Here is an 18735-nt window from a genome sequence, read left to right on the forward strand (position 1 = left end):
GAGGAAGAGAGAAAACAAACAAACAAACACACATAAAAAAAAAGTGCGGCTCGGTTCGTAAATAGACCCGCCTTCCTTTCTGAAAATAACCGCTGAGAACTGAAACAGGAAACTTTGATCGCAGCTTCAACTCTAGTAGTTGGCCGATGCGGGATCTGACGCTCCGGCAGCGAATTGGCTCCAGCAGAGCAAACCCAGCTCCGCGCGCCAGCAGGAGGAATCTATAGACTTAAATAAAATAAAATCAAAATCAAGACAGATGACATCCTTTTACGACGAAAAGGACCTGGAGGAAGACCTGAGTCAAGCCAACTGTCCTGATGAGGATTTACAGTTTGAGTATTTGTTTGAGTATGAGCCGCCTTGCAGCGACTTTGCAGGAGGAGACCAAGGTTTGTCCGAAAAGTTCATTTTATTTGATTTTATTTTGTGCTCACCTGAGCTGACCCTGGTTTGTTTTGCCTCTGATGCATTTACCTGTACAGTTTATTTGAATGTTGGAATAAACCAGGAAGCAAATGTGTCAGACTTATTATTGATGTGGGATCTGATGTAAAGCTGTTTATTTTGATGTTATTTAAATAATAATATATATATTTTTTTATCCATGTATAGCAGGGATGTCAAACTGGTTCCATAAAGGGCCGTATGGCTGCAGGTTTCCTTCCACCAAAGCAATGGCACAGCAGACTTCATTCATCTCATCAAGTCATCATGTTCAGATTGGACTCCTTTAATGAGATGACTGCAGTCTCCTGCTGCTGTTTGGTTGGAAAGAAAAGCTGCAGCCACTATAGAGCTGCACACTATTTAATAATTCTGTAAAGATAACATCATGAAGCTGATTGTTTTTCCATCATAAAGATATTATTTGGAAGCGGATTTTGAATGCATGGTGCATTCAATGTGCAGCTCTATTGTAACAGATCTTTGTTTATGCAGATTGATGATGTCTTCTAATGCCTGTTTCTCTGCAGATGACCCTGGCCTTGCTTCTCACAAGGTGCTCAGTCCTGATACCGGGCCGGGTTTTCCTCTGGATGAGCCCTACAGGATCAAGTCGTGCAGCTCCCCTTACTCCGACTCAAAAGTTCTCTCTGGGTATGAAAACCAGGAGGCCAGGAACTACCTGGAGAGCGCCCGGCCCCCGGGCGTCGCCCTGAGCCCCCGGATTGAGATCACCCCCTCTCGTGAGCACTACAGTCATGGCCGGGACTCCCTGCCGAGCCAGCACCTGAACATCAGCCCCCGGCCCACCCTCACTGTGCCCGGCCATGATAACCTGGCCTACCGGGAGCCCCAGTGCCTGAGTCCTGCCAGCAGCAATTCCTCCACCAGCTGGCACTCTGAGAACTACTCCCCCTGGGGGTCTCCCTGCGTCTCCCCCAGCAGCGTCCCCAATCCGGGCGATCTCTGCCCCCGCATGCAGAACATCCACACCAGCTCCCCACGCACCTCCCCGGGTACCTCCCCTCACACCAACCTAGGAGAGGACGGCGGCCTGGGGGCGCATTCTCCCTCCCCCCGGCCGCGCTCCGCCTCCCCACAGGGCAAGCGCACCTACGAAATGTACCGGAATCCGGGGCTGATCCCCGGACAGAGGTCCCGCAGCCCGTCCCCCCACGGCAGGCAGGAGGATCTCAACATGGGAGCTCATTTCGCGCATGCTGGCGTCGTAGAAGGCGTGAACGGTTTTAACGGCAGCCAGCCAGGCCTGGTGCCCACCAAACTAGTCAAGACGTCCAACCAAGTTTACACTCTGTACCCAGAGAACCATGGGGACGGGAACTACTTAGTGCCCTGTGATCAGGACATTAAATCCAAACCTGCAGGGGAACCTTTCTTTGTCATCCCATCAATCTGGCCTAAGCCGCTGGTTCCCAGTATCTGCAGGTAGGTCGTTGAGAAAGGGAACGCTTTCTAAGCTCACATCTCTCAGTAGCAACAATCACCGTGGTTGTTTTGTCTTTCCGTCTGCAGCCTCCCGCTGGCGTCACTCCCACCGCTGGAATGGCCGCTTCCCAGTCGCACCGAACAGTACGAGCTGCACATTGAGGTCCAGCCCAAACCGCACCACAGGGCCCACTATGAGACGGAGGGAAGCAGGGGTGCAGTCAAAGCACCCACAGGGGGGCACCCGGTGGTTCAGGTAATAACTAACAGAAGCTCCTTTTACACCTATTGGATCAAAGCAGAACGAATTTACCTGAACAAATGATTCAACATTGGGGAAAACTAGGCAGTTTCCTAGGGTCCCAAATTCCTGGGGGCCTCGTAAAACTCTGTTTGCATGTATGGTTAATATTATTCCTTATTTGTGCACATTAATTATGTTTTTAATAGGGATGCAGGATATAATCGGCCTCCTATCGGTATCGGCCTGTATCGGCCTTAAAACTGATATCGGACATCAGCCACCCCACCGATATTTAACCCGATATTTGATCAGCTTCTGAGTCTAAAAAAAAAAAAAAAAACTTCTTCTTCCTCAAAAACTTCTTTTTTACAGACTTAAAAACTTCTAAAGACGATAGAAAAATATTGATACATTAAAATATCCCAATATCTTCATATGCTGATATATTGCCATTTAAAAACACCATATCAATCTCTTTCACTAATGAAATATTGCTATATGTCATCGTTATGCTACGAAATCCCCCGAAAATTCACCAAATTTTGCCATATTTTTATATGTTGATATATTGACGCGGTATCGATCTATTTTACTAAGAAAATCTCACAAGAATTTGCAAAATATCACGAGAGTTTGTAACAGAACGATGAAATTTCACGAGATTTTGAAAGTAAAATAGATCGATACCGCGTTTTTAAAAATCTATTTGATATCAGCATATGAAAATATATTTGAGTTTATTATTTTTCAAAGTGTCAGAAATGGATAACAAAACTGCTATTTTCAATGACTACTTATTTTTGTCCAGCTTTAACATCGGTATCGGTATCGGTTATCGGCTACATGAGTTTTAAAATATCGGCATATCGGATATCGGCCAAAATCCCAATATTGTGCATCCTTAGTTTGTAATAAAAATCCTTTCACTAAAATGCCATCAGAACACTTATAATAGATAAGCAGATCATGGCTTGTCTACAGTGAAAAGTAAGACTAGGTTATTTACTTTTGCCGTCGCCTTTTTGGAAACACAGGAAGGAGCAATCAGTGCTTGGAAAAAATCTTTGATTCCTTTAGAGACAGCATGAAAAGTCAGCCGAGTAAAAAACATAGAGAGGAAAACAAGAAGAAATGGATGTCTATTCTATTAACATATTTCTATCTGTATAATTAGTCTGTTTTATGTGTTGTCTTCTCACTTCGGAGGGCCCCCTACCCGTCTTTGCCCAGGGCCCTATATTTTTGTAAATCCGCCCCTGCAACTGACCCAGCAATTTACCAAGTATCATACCTGCAAATTTACACAAAACGCAGCAGGTGACACATTGCCTAACGAAGAGCCGGCGGCTCTGAAGCAACTGCTTGGTATTGCTAATCAGCTGTTTGCTTGATGTAATTTCCGTCTGGAAGGTTGATCTTGATCGGTTAAAAGTTGATCGCCTGCATTTCTCCAACCTGCAGGTGGGATTTGGTTTATCCACCTGCTGCCAGGTTAGTTCTAACAAAGATCTGTTTCAGCAATTTACAGGGACTAATTCTACAAATGAGAAAGTCTGAAAACAGCCATAAAAACACCCCTATTCCTTAAAGCCCTTCAATGTTTTATATTTTAGGTTTGAAATTTCACACATATGGCAATATTTTTTGTTTGTTAAGCCCTGGATTCTAGTGTTTCCTGTATGTAGCTAAAAACAGCTCATGCATCGGTGCAAGCAATCCTCACAGGATGAATTGTCTGATTGAATTGGAAAATCTTAATTTCATGCTTTTTAATGCATTTAGCTGTGCAGCATGGCGGAGCAGCGGGACTTTTCTGCTGCGCTCAAAAGGTAAAGATGGTGTTTTAGTAAAGTGGAGGGCGTCACAAAAACAAGATTTTTAAGATTAAAGAAGACATACTAGCATCGAGCTTGGTAGATGGGGAGTTTTTTTTTATTCCAGCTTTCAGTGTATCTTTACACAAGTAAAAAGCAATGAAATGAACTCTCTACATTTAACCCATCCCCTTTGGGAGCAGTGGGCTTCCATGGTGCGGCGCCCAGGGAGCAGTGTGAGGTTAAGGATTCAATTCAGTTTATTTCTATAGCTCCAATTCACACCATGTCATCTCAAGGCGCTTTCCAGTTCACCAGATCATCCAGTCAGATTGATTCAAAGTTTTCTATCTAAGGAAAACCAGTTGATTGCATCGACTCATTGATTCTTCAGCAATCCCTCACACTAAGCATGCTTGTAGCAACAGTGGAGAGGAAAAACTCCCTTTTAACAAGAAGAAACTTCCAGCAGAACCCATGTCAGAGGATGAAAGTCAGCTAATCCAGCCAATAACAGTCAGAGAGACAGGACTACACTGAAAAACAGGCCGATCTCCAACATCTATAAACAAAGGTGTTGATGGCAGCAGCACAGCTGATATTTCTCTCCAGGATCGAGTCACAGCCAAACAGCAACAGACCAGATGAAGTTACTATGAGAAAAAGCAGAACGTTAGAGATTGAACTAACAGATTCTGCAGATTGGGAGAATAGAGATAGAATGAAGCAGAATGATGAAAAAGGGGTCCCTATGTCCTCCAGCAGTCTAAGCCTATAGCAGCAGAACTATAGAGATAGCTCAGGAGAACCCGAGCCACTCTAACTAGAAGCTTAATCAAAAAGGAAAGTTTTAAGCCTAGCCTTAAAAGTAGCAGTCTGTGGGAGTGGGGTTTGAACTCAGAACCTCAGGATTCCAAGCATAATGCCCTAACCATTAGGCCAGTTAATGCACTTCATGGAGCCATATTTTTACATTGCTCTGAGAGCAACCAGATCCACATGTTCAACAGTGCTGCTAACAGCTAATAGTCTCGCCCACCACACTGATGGATTACATCCAAAACAGAGAGCTAGGACAATCAGATTAATCGTGATTAATTGATTAATGAAATAATCAACTAATTTAGTTATCAATTAATCATTAGCTGGAGTATAGAGACTCTAAAACATGCATTTTGCTGAGAGAGCAACCCACTTAGAGTAGTAATTATACCAAAAATATATAAATATTTTGAATTTGATATAAAAATCTGCTCTATCCAGAACCCCTAAAGTGGAAACGTTTTAGTTTCATTTGGTTTAGTTTTGTAAAAAGTCTCCTTTAAAGAGCCTTTTTTTCTATCAGATCATTAATTGATTAATCAAAAAAATAATCCACAGATTAATCGATTTGCAAAATAACGATCAGTTGCAGCCCTACAGAGAGCTTTTACTTTATTAAAATGAAGGGCAAACAGTGTGACAGTATATCAGGTTACTTTATTAATCACTTATGGGAAATTCTTTTTTTGCAGTGAAACCATTTACAGAAGACAGAAAAAAAATAAGATCTAATATAATAAGACAGAATAAAAAAGTAAAATTACATCCTTCCCATATAAACAGTGTAAAATAAGATACAGGAATAAAATAAGGATCTCAGTATATACAATCACCAGTATTTACAATTTATAATGCTTTCCATATCAGAATCAGAAATACTTTAATAATCCCAGAGGGAAATTACTTTTGTTACAGTTTAAAATAATATATACACACATCCAACTATACAATACAATAAAGATAAAAAAATAAGAATAAAAAGAGATAAAATATATACACATATAGCTCTTCTGTATATATATCTGTACGTATATCTATGCATATGTAAAAACTAAATACAAATGAAGTGAAAATCCAAGTTAAGTGATGCGTGGCGTGCAAAAATAGTGCATAAATGTCAATTGCGGGGTGGGTGGGGGGGGCTGAATCCATACCCTGTCTATTATTGATATTTTACGTTTCTGTTCGTTGCACAAGTGTTTCACATTTTATTCATCTTTTTTTTTTATTCAGAGAGCTAATAGGTCACTATCATCTCATAAGTTTCATGATGTGTAAGAAAATATTTTAAAGTTATTCAGTCAGTATGTGACACAGTTAAACATGATGGTCTTTTTTAAAAATTCAGAATATTGCAAAAAAAATTTATTTTGTGTTATTGAAAGATTCCTTCGAAACAAGAAAATTTTCAAGAAAATTACTGCTTATTAATTAATGATTAGTCGACCAATCAGATTAATCAATTTAGGATTAATTCATTAATTCATAACTTTAATCCCTGTTTCAGTTCTACAAAAGGCAAGGTGCCATCTGTTAGCCTCGTGAGACCATCCTGATCTCGCGAGCTAAACAAAAAATCTAAATCTAAACAAAAAGATTATCTTTAGAAAATCTAATTTGAGAAAATAGTAAAGCTCCTCAAAACCTTATTTTTTGTTAATATCTTTTTCAGAGTTTAATTTCTGTATTGTATTTTTTTCCCCAATTTCCATTTCCAAAATGTGTTCTTTGCCACAATAATGGATCAAAACTCACTCCGTACAAACATTACAGATGATAATAGCTGACTGTCATTCTGCAGTAGCTAGCCTCGTGAGACCATCCTGATCTCGCGAGCTTTCAAGGTTTCACTCGCAGATCAGTCTGGAGACTCTCCATTAAAGAAAATTTGGAGCCGTTCACCAAACGAACATCCAATCAGCGTTGGCTTTGAGGCGGGTTGAGGTGTGACGCAACGAGAAGCGCGACAGTTCACTCTAAAGAACATGGCGGCTTCAGCCGATGAAACTAGCGTTAGCGTGGCTATTGAGCAAGTTTTATCGGAATTACAGAGTATTTCTTCACTGAAAGAAGAGCAAAACACTGCTCTGGAGGCTTTTCTCAGAGGAAAAGATGTTTTTGCTCTTCTCCCGACTGGCTTGTGGTTGTGTTTTCGTCGTCGCTCTGTTAGTACGTCATATGCTTCGTTGATCTGATTGGTTTATTTGGCCCGTCTATCACCAACATAGGCCAATCAGCTAACCAGTATTTTCGCCCCTTCCCAAAATTACTTCAACGGAATGTTTCCAGATGGATATGCGGAGCAAATCCATCTGGCGGAGTCAGGTTAGCCATCTGTCACTTACCAAAACAAATCCTAGACTCTCTAACCTCAGACACACAGCATGATGAACCAAGAGCCTGTGTTCCTCGCTGATCTGATTCAGTCTTTTTTATTTTTCAACTTTCCAGCCTAAAATAGCCGTCTGTTGTGCGTCCTGGTCTCATGGTTTTAACCGCACACACAGATCTGTGTTTATGCAGTCCTGAGTTCCTCTTTCAGAGCGTTTCGTCGACTGCGCGGCTCTTGTATTAGGAAGCAAACTTGAGAGACTGGAAAGCTGTCGGAGCACGAGAAAAAAAAAAGAAAAGAAAAAATCAGAAACAGTTCCTGTCGTTAGGGTAATTGCACTTCGGGAGGAAAGAAAATGTTTTCTTAATGTTGGTCATGGTCATAGCACTGAAGTAAAACATAAATTGGTTGTGGCACGTGTGCAGCCAGCTGTACAGGCCCTGAATAGTGTCAGCTTCCCTCTTTTGCGTTACTGTGGCAACTTTTCAGTAATGTTTTGCCTCTTTTTTTCCCCATTGCACATCCTATAAGGCTTCTTCATAAGGTCAGAGCTGCCGGGGTCAGAGCTTTGGGTCTGGCTGTACACTTTTGCCTCAGCTTCTCCACTTTTCCTACTTTTCTTTGAGCAGTCCGCTTTACTTTTCCTCCACTGCCTGCTGCTGTGACTCACTGCTCCCGTCGCTGCCATGCCAACCGGACAACTCCTCTCGCGCCCTTGCTCAGTGTTTGCAGTTCGCTCTTGCAAACCGTGTCATGTGTCTACCCAGAGATGGAGGGAGCGCGCTCTTTCATGTTGCCATGGTTTCCGTGGACACTCAGCACCTGCTTTGAAGTCTCATGGCTGCAACCACCACAGCAAATAGAAACCAACTCTTCAAACTACACAAAGTTAAACTTAAAATAAACCTTGGGTTTTATCTGTTTAATCTGATGGCAGATTTTCTTGCCATGAATTTTGCTTCATCATTTTGAATCTAGTTTGCACCTCCGTTGTGAAACAAGGGTCATGCGCTAAAGTTTTTGCACAAAAACAGCATTCAGATGCAAGTTCACACCTTGTGGTTTTTGCAGGTTTCCTTCAGGTTAAAAGTAGCATCTTTGTCAGTTGAGAGTTTATGTATGTGTTAAGTTCAGGAGATTTAGATCACTTTATTACTCGGCGTGTAAAGCCGATTTATTTTTTGCTCTTTTCAGGCCAGTTGTGCAAGAATTTTTCGATCGGGCCGACTTTCAGCCTCATCGTGCGTCGTGTAATATACGGGGTTAACGAGGGGCGATCAGCCTCTCACGACCGCCTACCGATCAGGAATCATAAGGTTAGGAGAAAATGAAACGTTTGAAATTCAGTCGGCCGTCGTGAGGCGGTTGTGCGCAAATCCTGCTGTTGAAGCAGAGCTACGAGCCGATTTACCAGAACCTCGAGCACTGCGCATGTGCAAACAAGGAATTCAATTCAGTTTATTTATATAGCTCCAATTCACATCATGTCATCTCAAGGCACTTTACAGTTCAACCAGATCATCCAGTCAAATTGATACAAAGTTTTCTATCTAAGGAAAACCAGCTGATTGCATCGACTCATTGACTCAAATATAATCCCTCACACTAAGCATGCTTGTAGCGACAGTGGAGAAGAAAAACTCACTTTTAACAGGAAGAAACCTCCAGCAGAACGAGGCTCAGTGTGACCTGGTGGACGATACAAAGTTACAAAAAGAAGAGGTTTTCTTGCTTTTCTTTCCTCCCATTTACTGATAAAATATTTTTAAAATGCAATAACAGAACTAGAGATGGACTGATGCTCTGGCCGGCCATTATTAGCCTTTATACGATATGTGCACATCTCTGTAAGTTCATTAGTGTATTTAGCAGCCATGCATTTATATTATGTAAGGTGCATGCATTGCAGCTCCCTCCATGTTTTATCCATTGGATTTTTTAATATGTGTTTCTATTTGTTTGAATTGAGACGTGCATTTATTTATTTTTATCATGTTTATCATGTAAATGGAGAAAGAGAAGCAATATCAGACTGAAAAAAATCGACAACAGATAATGGGGATTAGTCGAAAGTTACTCGTATCGGAATCAGCCTTAAAAAAGCTGTAACGGTCGATCTCTAAGCAGACCTTTATTCAGAGTGAAAACCTCGATGAGAGCAGGAATTATAGCCGCTCAGTTTGGTTCTGATTCTAAAGATATTGACGGTAATCTCGCTTCACAGAAACAGCCAAGCATGGCGGGGGGAAGCGGGACGTCGGGCTTGTTTTGCACCCACAGGTCTAGAATTAGACTAGAAACAATATAGGGTCATCTGTCTGAGATCTGAAGCTTGGTCTGGATGGACTTAGCTTTTCTCTTCTATATGATAAAGCTTTTAAATTTGCATTAAACACTGTCTAGAAATAAAGGCCTGACTGTGTGTCCGTGTGTCCTTAGTTGCACGGCTACAGAGGGAAGGATCCCCTCGGCCTGCAGATTTTCATCGGTACAGCGGACGAGCGCATCCTGAAGCCTCACGCTTTTTATCAAGTCCATCGAATCACCGGCAAAACCGTCACCACCAACAGCTACGAGAAGATCATCCACGGCACAAAGGTGCTGGAGATCCCGTTGGAGCCAAAGAACAACATGAGAGCCATGTAAGCAGAATCCAACGCCGGATACCAGGCGAACGCTGCTGCTTCCAGGTTTGCTTACGTTTTGTTTTCCTTCCCTTTCAGAATCGACTGCGCCGGCATCCTGAAGCTCAGGAACGCCGATATCGAGCTGAGGAAAGGCGAGACAGATGTGGGTCGGAAAAACACCCGAGTTCGCCTGGTGTTTCGTGTGCACATACCCCAGCCTGGAGGTCAGCACGTCTCTCTGCAAGCGGCGTCGCATCCCATCGAGTGCTGTAAGTGCTTAATAAATCTACCATCCATGCTATCGTCACTGCGCAGTGAGGTCAAAATGCTTGTTAAAAAAAAAGTAATACAAAGTAAACACCATTTAAAAAAAGGGAACCTACATTTGGACGCACTGCCCAGAATCCAGAGCACAAAGCTCCTCTTCATGCGCTCAGGGCCTCCGTCCAGGCGCTGTCCGCTGCAGGTTAGAGGACCTGTTTGTATTTACTCAGCTCTGAAGCCTGTGTTTGGGTACATCCGTGCATGTGTACACAGAGGTATTAAGGGGCTGGGTGTAATCTCAGCTCAAACAAAAAGGCCCCTCATTCACCTGGATCAACAGCTTGTCAGCTGCGATGAACCGGCCACGACATTGACAAACGACATGATGTAAAAGGTCTCGGCGTGGAGCGGCGGCTGCAGGACGGACAAGAAGTGACGTAGCTGCGTGCGTCTGGTGACATTCGATCTGACCGATTGTGTCATCCTCTTTCCTTTCAGCAGTGGTGAATTATAAGAGGAACAAGTTTTACTAAATACTACTTCCTTTAAAGAAGTTATAAATGAGCCATTGTAAAGCAGCTGTGTAATGATATTACGATGAGTTTTCTCTGACTCTGAACTTTAGTCAGGATCCCATGCTGTGTGTTTAAAGGTTTATGCAACGCTGTTCAAAGGTGAAAACATGATTTAATTCGGTTTATTTCTATAGCTCCAATTAACATGTCATCTTAAGGCACTTTACAGTTTAACCAGATCATCCAGTCAGATTGATTCAAAGTTTTCTATCTAAGGAAATCCAGCTGATTGCATCGACTCATTGATTCGAAGGCAATTCCTAATACTAAGCATGCTTGCAGCGACAGTGGAGAGGAAAAACTCCCTTTTACCAGGAAGAAACCTCCATTAGAACCAGGCTCGGTGTGAGCGGCCATCTGCTGAGGCCCACTGGGGTTCAAGGAGACAGAAGCAGACATAGAAAAAGAAGCATAGATACGAAAGGCAACTGTAAACCAGCTCCACAGGCGGCCCCTTCCAGGAAACACACAGCCAGGCAGACGAGCTCCGATTCAGCTCCAATGTCAGAGGATGAACACTGGAAAAAATCAACATCTAAATTAGCAAGTTTTTTTTTTAAATAAGTGCATTTTGTCTTGAATTGAGAAGGTAAAAGAGACATTTTGTCAATGGAACGAGACAATTTACACTTAAACTAAGAAAACACAATTGCATTGTCTGATTTCAAGGGCATGTTATCTAATTATTTTACTTTAAGACTAAAAATATTCATTCCATTGGGAAACTATCTCATTTACCTACTCAAAGTAAGGGTAAATACACTTAATTTAAGAATTTTTTACTTATTTCTAAATCATTTTTCCAGTGAAGTCAGCACATCCAGCCAGTCACAGTCAGAGAAACAGGACTACACTGAAAAACAAATGATTTTATAACTCGCTGCAAATAATGAAATACCAGCAATTTTCTGATGAAATACATGTATTTTCCAAGGTAAGTAAGACAATTAGCCAATGTAACAAGATGATCTATGTTTGAAATAAGAAAAAAATTATTACATTAACTTATTTCATTCTAATATCTTGTATTTTTTTAATAGTTTAATTGCAGGATGCATTTGGCACATTAACTGTAAACGTTGTTTTGTCACCTGTGCATTTTAATGCTTTTATACGGCATGTTTAGGTCGTTGTTGTTCAAACCTAAACAGTTTTATAAAACAGTTTACTGTATCTAAAGTGTGGCCTCTCCTTGATAAGCAGCACAAGTTGGGGTTTGACTCATAATGTGATTACCGGATGACTCAGCATCTTATCTTTATTGTAAACCACGGCAACTTCAGGGTAAATCTGAAGTTTCTCTTCGGTGAGAAATCAGCGTAGAATATGTTTTTTTTATTCCTGTAGTTAAAATGGATGTCATAGAAAATGTTCTAGGTTGCGTTTTAATAATCTGCATAATAATGTGGTTAAAAAACGTGGAAATTGGAACATGTGGTGTTCCTCTCATGTTTGATCCAAAGGATTTTAAGTATGCAATCATAAAAGGCAGGGAAGAGAAGGAAATCCTCCCGCTGGAGAGAATGACTGTAGTGGAAAAGCAGTAAACGTTCCACGCCGCCCCTCTGTGTGTCCCTGCAGCTCAGCGCTCTGCGCATGAACTTCCCATGGTGGAGAAGCAGGACATGGACAGCTGCTCCGTCCTGGGCGGCCAGCAGATGATCCTGACCGGGCAGAACTTCAGCTCCGACTCAAAGGTCGTCTTCCTGGAGAAGTCTCACGGTAAGAGTCACACGACTCCCCGATTCAACCGAGACCTGGCTCATAAAAATCTTTATTGCTCGTCTTTGTGTCAGCTCTTCTGTTGCGCAACGTGGTGTCAGAGTAATGCCACAACACAGAGCGTTACTAATGAGTCACCGTGTTTGTGCAATAAGTCATCGCTGTTGTGTTTCTTTTCATAACCATTGTTTCACGGATGATAACATCAGTTATTTGCATGATCCAGAGGATAATGCTGCTGCCTGACTTCCTCTTGCTCTTTTCTTCCTCAATGACTTCCATAATGTCTTATCACTCAAAGGGGCCTTTTGTTGCCCGGCTCACGTTCCCATGTGTCATTTCAAACGTGCCATGTAGACCTCTGAAAAAAAGCCAATGTTCTTTATTAATGACATGCTTTTGTGAGCACATGATAAAAATTATTTGCATTGTTTCTACCTTTAGTTTGATTTGCACCAGCAGATGCAAACGTCTCACTTTTAGATCTAGATCTCCTTCAAGATGCCTGTATGGCCGGGCATATACTGCACGATTTTTTGTCGAAAAAATGCACAATTTTCCAGTCATGCGAGAATTTTTTTGATCAGGGTGACTTTCTTTTTTTATTTTTATTTTTTTGCCCAACAGATTTTACTTTCACAAGTGGAGCAGTGCCGCTATCGCCATAGTGTTCCACTTGATTTATGCATATAAATAGCTTTATTATAAATCATGCAGGGAGTACAGTGAACCCTCGTTTATCGCGGGGGTTACTTTCCAAAAAGAATCTGCGATAGGTGAAATCCGTGAAGTAGAAACCTTAATTTTTTTACAGTTATTATACAAAGAAATATTCAATACAACATTGAATTCAAGGAACAAAAACTTTTTACTGGCCCAAGCATTTGTTTAACAAATAAAAGTACGGTATAAACGCTGTTGTCTGTTTTTTTTTTTTTACAAATAACTACTGTACTGTACTGTAAAATAATATAGTTATAAATAAATAAGTACCGGTAATAATTTTAATAATCAATACGAAATGAAGGGTTAATATTGCGGGGATCAGCACCGCCCCGCCGTGACGGATTGGAACGGGAGAAAATGAAAAATGATTATGAAAAAAATACAAAGTACAGTAGGACAAATAGTGACTGACGTGTTCAGTACAGTGTTTCACTGCTGTTTGACGGAGCCGCTGCATCCTGATTGCTCTGTGGCGTTTTTTTCTTCTAAAGCCTGCGGTGCAGGTGTGTGTTTTGGAGAGAAGAACATAGTTATCGGTAGTTGTTGTCGCTCTTTTTTCTTTTGGGCCAAAAGATCCTTATAAACCGACATGCCACCATTGATTATGTTCGACAATAAAGTTTAACAATGCATGATGCAAATCCGTGAAGCAGGGAGACCGTGAAAAGTGAACCGCGTTATAGCGAGGGTTCACTGTATTACAGATTATATGGACACTGCAATGTAAGTAGAACAGGAAAGGAAAAGAAAAGGAGAAAAGATGAAAGAAAGAGGAGATAAAAGAGAGACAATGATAAAAGTTCTTCTGTCTGCTTCATCGGGCCGACTTTCAGCCTCATCGTGCGTTGTAATAACCTGACTCCACCAGATGGATTTACTCCGCATATCCATCTGGAAACCTTCCGTTGAAGTAATTTTGGGAAGGGGCGAAAATACTGGTTAGCTGATTGGCCTATGTTGGTGATAGACGGGCCAAATAAACCAATCAGATCAACGAAGCATATGACGTACTAACAGAGCGACGACGAAAACACAACCACAAGCCAGGCTACTCTTGCCAAAACCAGTCGGGAGAAGAGCAAAAACATCCTTTCCTCTGAGAAAAGCCTCCAGAGCAGTGTTTTGCTCTTCTTTCAGTGAAGAAATACTCTGTAATTCCCATAAAACTTGCTCGATAGCCACGCTAACGCTAGTTTCATCGGCTGAAGCCGCCATGTTCTTTAGACTGAACTGTCGCGCTTCTCGTTGCATCACACCTCAACCCGCCTCAAAGCCAACGCTGATTGGACGTTCGTTTGGTGAACAGCTCCAAATTTTCTTTAACGGAGAGTCTCCAGACTGATCTGCCAATGAAACCTTGAAAGCTCGCGAGATCAGGATGGTCTCACGAGGCTACCGTCATAAGGTGGTCGTGGAAAAATCGCTCAGTGGGCAAACAAGGATTCTTCTTGTTCTTCTTCCTCTCAGAGGATGCGAGTGAAATGGAGTTCGTTCAGTAAAATTGACAGACCGTAGTAGCCACGTTTGTCCAAATACGTCGTTGCCTTTTCTTTTTAGGGCTTTCAGCACAAAATTGCACAAATTTCCAAGGCAACGCGTTTCACTCTAGTGAGCTTCATATTCTTCTTCTGTTTGTTTGGCTTCCGGATAGACGAGTCCGAGTAGCGCCAACTCACTGCGGAGCCGAGTCCCACCTGGTTTTTAGACGTGCAGTGTGAGCAGGTATATCGCATCAGAGCGGCGGGTTGCACAGTGTGAGAACATCCATCGTGAGCTGTGAACTCACACTGTTCAATGAAACTCTACAGTGTGAGCTGTAGCTCTGTGCAAAAAATCTCACATTGTATGCCCGGCTTAACAGTTGCATGGAAAGTCCCAACATTAACACACCTGGCAATTTATAGACTAGTTTATTTAAATCAGTAGAAAGATAAGTCACCATAACACCATAGGAAAACATCCCAGCGGTTTAATAGGCGAGAAACGGAAGAAATAATTTAAACTAAGTATTAAAAGCAGTAAAGATGAAATATTAACGTGATAAAAAAGACTGCAAGAAAACAAATTAAAATTATAATGCAGACATTGCAAGTTTATTTATATTATCATTACAGTTTTAATGTAAACTACATCCTGATATGCAGTTCTAAATGTTTTTTCCTGCTGAGGAATCTATTTCATTATCTTCAGCTATTTACTCTGTTGCCAATATGCACGCAGAGTGAAATACTCACGTTTTTCTGTTGACAACCAGGAGGAAATGTTGCTTTTAAACTGTCCAGCCTAAGATGATAGAGAGGCACGCTAAAGCAGGGGCAGGGCGGCGCCATTTTTAACTCCATTCTTGAAGTCTACATTGGAAGTTGGTTAATTCAACAGGATTCTTCAGCTTTTTGACATAAATGACTCGACTGCTGTTTGTAGAAATGTTTGCACGGTTCTCTTTGTTTATCTTTTTGCCAATAAAGTTCTGTGGAAAAGCAATGTGAAACCTAAACCTAAGGTCAGTGAACTTAATATGACCTTATTAAATTCCTGCTGAGTTTGCATTTCCGACATTGATTGCCAAAATGGCAAAATGGCACTACAGTGCTCAGTGTCGCTACCCGATCCGTCCTGGAAAAACATTCCGTCCTGCGCAGGTGTGAACAGGTTAACTCCTGGGTAGGCAATACTTTGTTTTTCTTACTTTTTTTATTCTTTTGTCTTTTTCAAGCGGGGGTTGGGGGGGTTCCTTTTGAATATTTCGGTATGTGCTTAAATATTTGTTAAAGGTGGAAGTTATGTCCCCTAAAAAGCAGCTGCGCCTCGGGGCTTCCCCACCGGTTCTTTTCCCAAGAGCAAGTTATTTACTACTCTTAACTCAAACTGGGTAAAAACATATAAAAAGGACTATAAAAACAGGAGTACAAAAGTAACAGAGTTTATTCCAGATCAGGTCGTTACAGGACAGAGAAAATGCTTGGAGCTTGCACAGCTGTGGGCTCAAAAATCAAGTCCGCGAGCGTCCGGCAAAGATTGAGCCCCGAACAAGGTCATCTTCTCCTTCTTATAGCTCATGAGTCTATGTGTTGGATCATGTGGGTGTTTAGCTGTCGGTATCAGAAACTGACACGCCATCAATGCCCTGACATGTATGCAGCTTGCCTCTATGCCCAAGAAATACAGATAGCTTCCCTTTATCAGACCGGCTCCAAGATGTTCCCATATTCTGTGTATTTTTAAAGACACGAAGGCTGTCCTGATTAGATGACCTCCGTACACACAGTGACATACACAATGTGAAGGAAGGCCGTCTACTCTTTCTAATCTGGCTAACAGAATAACAATGCACATGATGTATAAAGAATAAACCTAACATATTGCATATTATAAAAACTAAAAATAAAAGCCAGTACATAAAAAAAACACTTAAATAGCCTTTCAAACGTTACGGTCTCTGCTCTGAGCATGTCTGATGATGACGTCATCAATGGAGAGAATGTAGAAAGTGAAATTAAAAAATCAATATTATAACAGGAAGCGGGAAATCACGATATATCGCCAAAACGATTATTTTCCACATCCCTAGATGTGCATAGGCTCCTGTTTGACAAAGAATAAATGGAAAAGTGTCAAAATAATTCAGCAGTACTTGTGACAAGCTGATAAGGTAACAAACTAAAAGATGTGATGTTTAATCAGAAAGTCAGAGACATTTAGGCCCCGTCCTCACGAAGTCAAAACGAACACGAAACGCTAATATTTTCCAGAACGTTTGTCTTAAAGACGGAGACGTAAAATAAATGTGATCGACCACACGAATGCATGAAAACGTTGCAAAATGTATGCCAGGCCTGTAAGTGGCGCTGTGGTGCCAAAGCAAAAATAGGTGAAAACAGGCAACGAAATGTTGGGCATGCGCAGTAATATTTATACAACAACCAAACCGGAAAACCGGAAAATGGCCCTGCGGGTCCATTTTCGTGGTTCAGTCAAATTCAGGTGCTGAACTATGTCGTGGATATTGCTCTGTTCTTCCTGGAGATATTCCAGAAGAAGAAGATTCTGTTGTAAGCCCGACAGCAGGGTGAGTAGCATGAGCAGCAACCATTCAACACAGTACGGCGCCACTGTTGTTGTGATACTGTGCTGCGCATGCGTGTTTAGAGGCGACGCTACGACACATGATTATAAGAAAAAAAATACGGTTAGAGCTTAAAGATGGAAACGCGAAAACGGCGTTTCAAAATCTTCCCACTCTGAAGGCTTAGTAAAAAAAAGATTGTTTACAGACCCCCGAAACGCCGGCTTCGTATGGATGAGAGGCTGGTTTGGTGAAAAATGTATGCGTTTAGGCCAGGGTTTGACTTCGTGTGGACGGGGTCTAAGAAGATCAAAACAGGATATGTATTACTATCCGGTTGCTCCACTCTATTTTTTATTTTTTTTATCCAGTAAATTCTCAGCAAACCTTGTCCTTTTTGCTTTTTCTTCCTCTGCGATTCCCTTCTGTTGTGCTGCAAGACTCCAGTTATTGTTACTGACCAATAATCTGTAAAGAAAGCCCGCTGAGAGGGATTGCCATAGTTTTGGACACCTTCTCAACAACACAAAGTTGGGGATAGATCCAGCTGTGAAATCCCTCTAAATGAGCGACAGCTGCGTCTGGCTGGAGCTCCCCTGACTCTTGTCTTTGGATGGAAGGAGCTTTATTTGAGAAATAGCTGCAATCTGAGCCAAACCAAAGTAACTCTGGCTCTTAGTCCACTTCCATCAACCGTGTTCCCACTGGAGATAATTGTGAATGTAGGGGAACAATCGGGGTCTCCCTTAGAGAAGAACTGCAACAGAAAGTAAACAGTTTCACTGCCAACAGAGCAGTAGACTCATCACATCAGCTAGAAGAAGTGGAGAGAGTTTCTCGTAAAAAAAAAAAAAGTTGGCAGTTTGTGTGGAATCCCCCCTCTCTGTTGCTGACTCAGTTGATCCATGTGTTTTCAATTCTGTAAATTGAGGCTTTCCCACCTAAACCTGCAACACGTCTTATGTTCTTGCACTCAGATGCACCACTTGGGGTTTATTTTGCATTCAAGACAAAATACCAAAAGTAAAACTAAATAAGAGATCAAAGAAGAAACAAATGAGAATGAAGAGGTACAAGAGGGGTTGACAAATCTGACAGATAAAAGAAAGTTTTAGATCAACTCAAGGGTAAAAATGTGCTTAATCTGAGCACGATGAATTAATGAATGTAGGGAGGAGGTGTTTATTGGTCTATACTGTTAGGTTTATTCAATGATGATTATAAAATTATGTTTATGAAGCATTTGTGCGAGGGGATGCTCCACTCCTGTCTCATGATCCAGTCTGGAGACATTCCTGCCTTGTCATCCTGATGGAGCATTCTGTCTTCATGAACCGATCAATTGTTCTGTCAGAACAATACTCTGTTTGTAACCATGCGTCATGTTCTGTTAATAAAATGCTCTGCGGAGGAGGTTCAGTGGGAGACGGTGTGTTTGAGTCTGGGGTTCAACTGTCTCTCCTTCCTGCAGGAATTGTGTATTTCAGTTCTTCTTTTGCAAAAACCTACATTTTATGAACCCGACAAATACCTCCATTTAACACTTCATTAATGCATGCAGTTTGTTTCTTTAAGTCTAACATTAGCAGTAAATGAACTAACCTGCCTTCGTCTCTGTGATTACTCAATGAGTGTCTCTGAGATGACCTA

General features: G+C 41.6%; 1 protein-coding gene across 2 annotated transcripts in view; it reads left to right on the forward strand.

The window, feature by feature from the left end:
* The first annotated feature begins 213 nt into the window (after nucleotides 1-213).
* The window catches only part of nfatc2a (nuclear factor of activated T cells 2a), a 41811-nt gene continuing 23289 nt past the window's right edge, over nucleotides 214-18735 (forward strand). For both annotated transcript variants that reach the window (XM_038276003.1, XM_038276004.1), the window contains exons 1-6: nucleotides 214-392; nucleotides 978-1893; nucleotides 1981-2149; nucleotides 9545-9747; nucleotides 9829-10001; nucleotides 12153-12293. In XM_038276003.1, coding sequence (XP_038131931.1) covers nucleotides 260-392; nucleotides 978-1893; nucleotides 1981-2149; nucleotides 9545-9747; nucleotides 9829-10001; nucleotides 12153-12293 — 1735 coding nt within the window. In that variant the 5' untranslated portion in view covers nucleotides 214-259. The remainder of the gene's footprint in view (nucleotides 393-977; nucleotides 1894-1980; nucleotides 2150-9544; nucleotides 9748-9828; nucleotides 10002-12152; nucleotides 12294-18735) is intronic.

This window comes from Cyprinodon tularosa, unplaced genomic scaffold (assembly GCF_016077235.1).
Source record: "Cyprinodon tularosa strain WSP-4 unplaced genomic scaffold, ASM1607723v1 ctg99, whole genome shotgun sequence".
NCBI classification, from domain to species: Eukaryota; Metazoa; Chordata; class Actinopteri; order Cyprinodontiformes; family Cyprinodontidae; genus Cyprinodon; species Cyprinodon tularosa.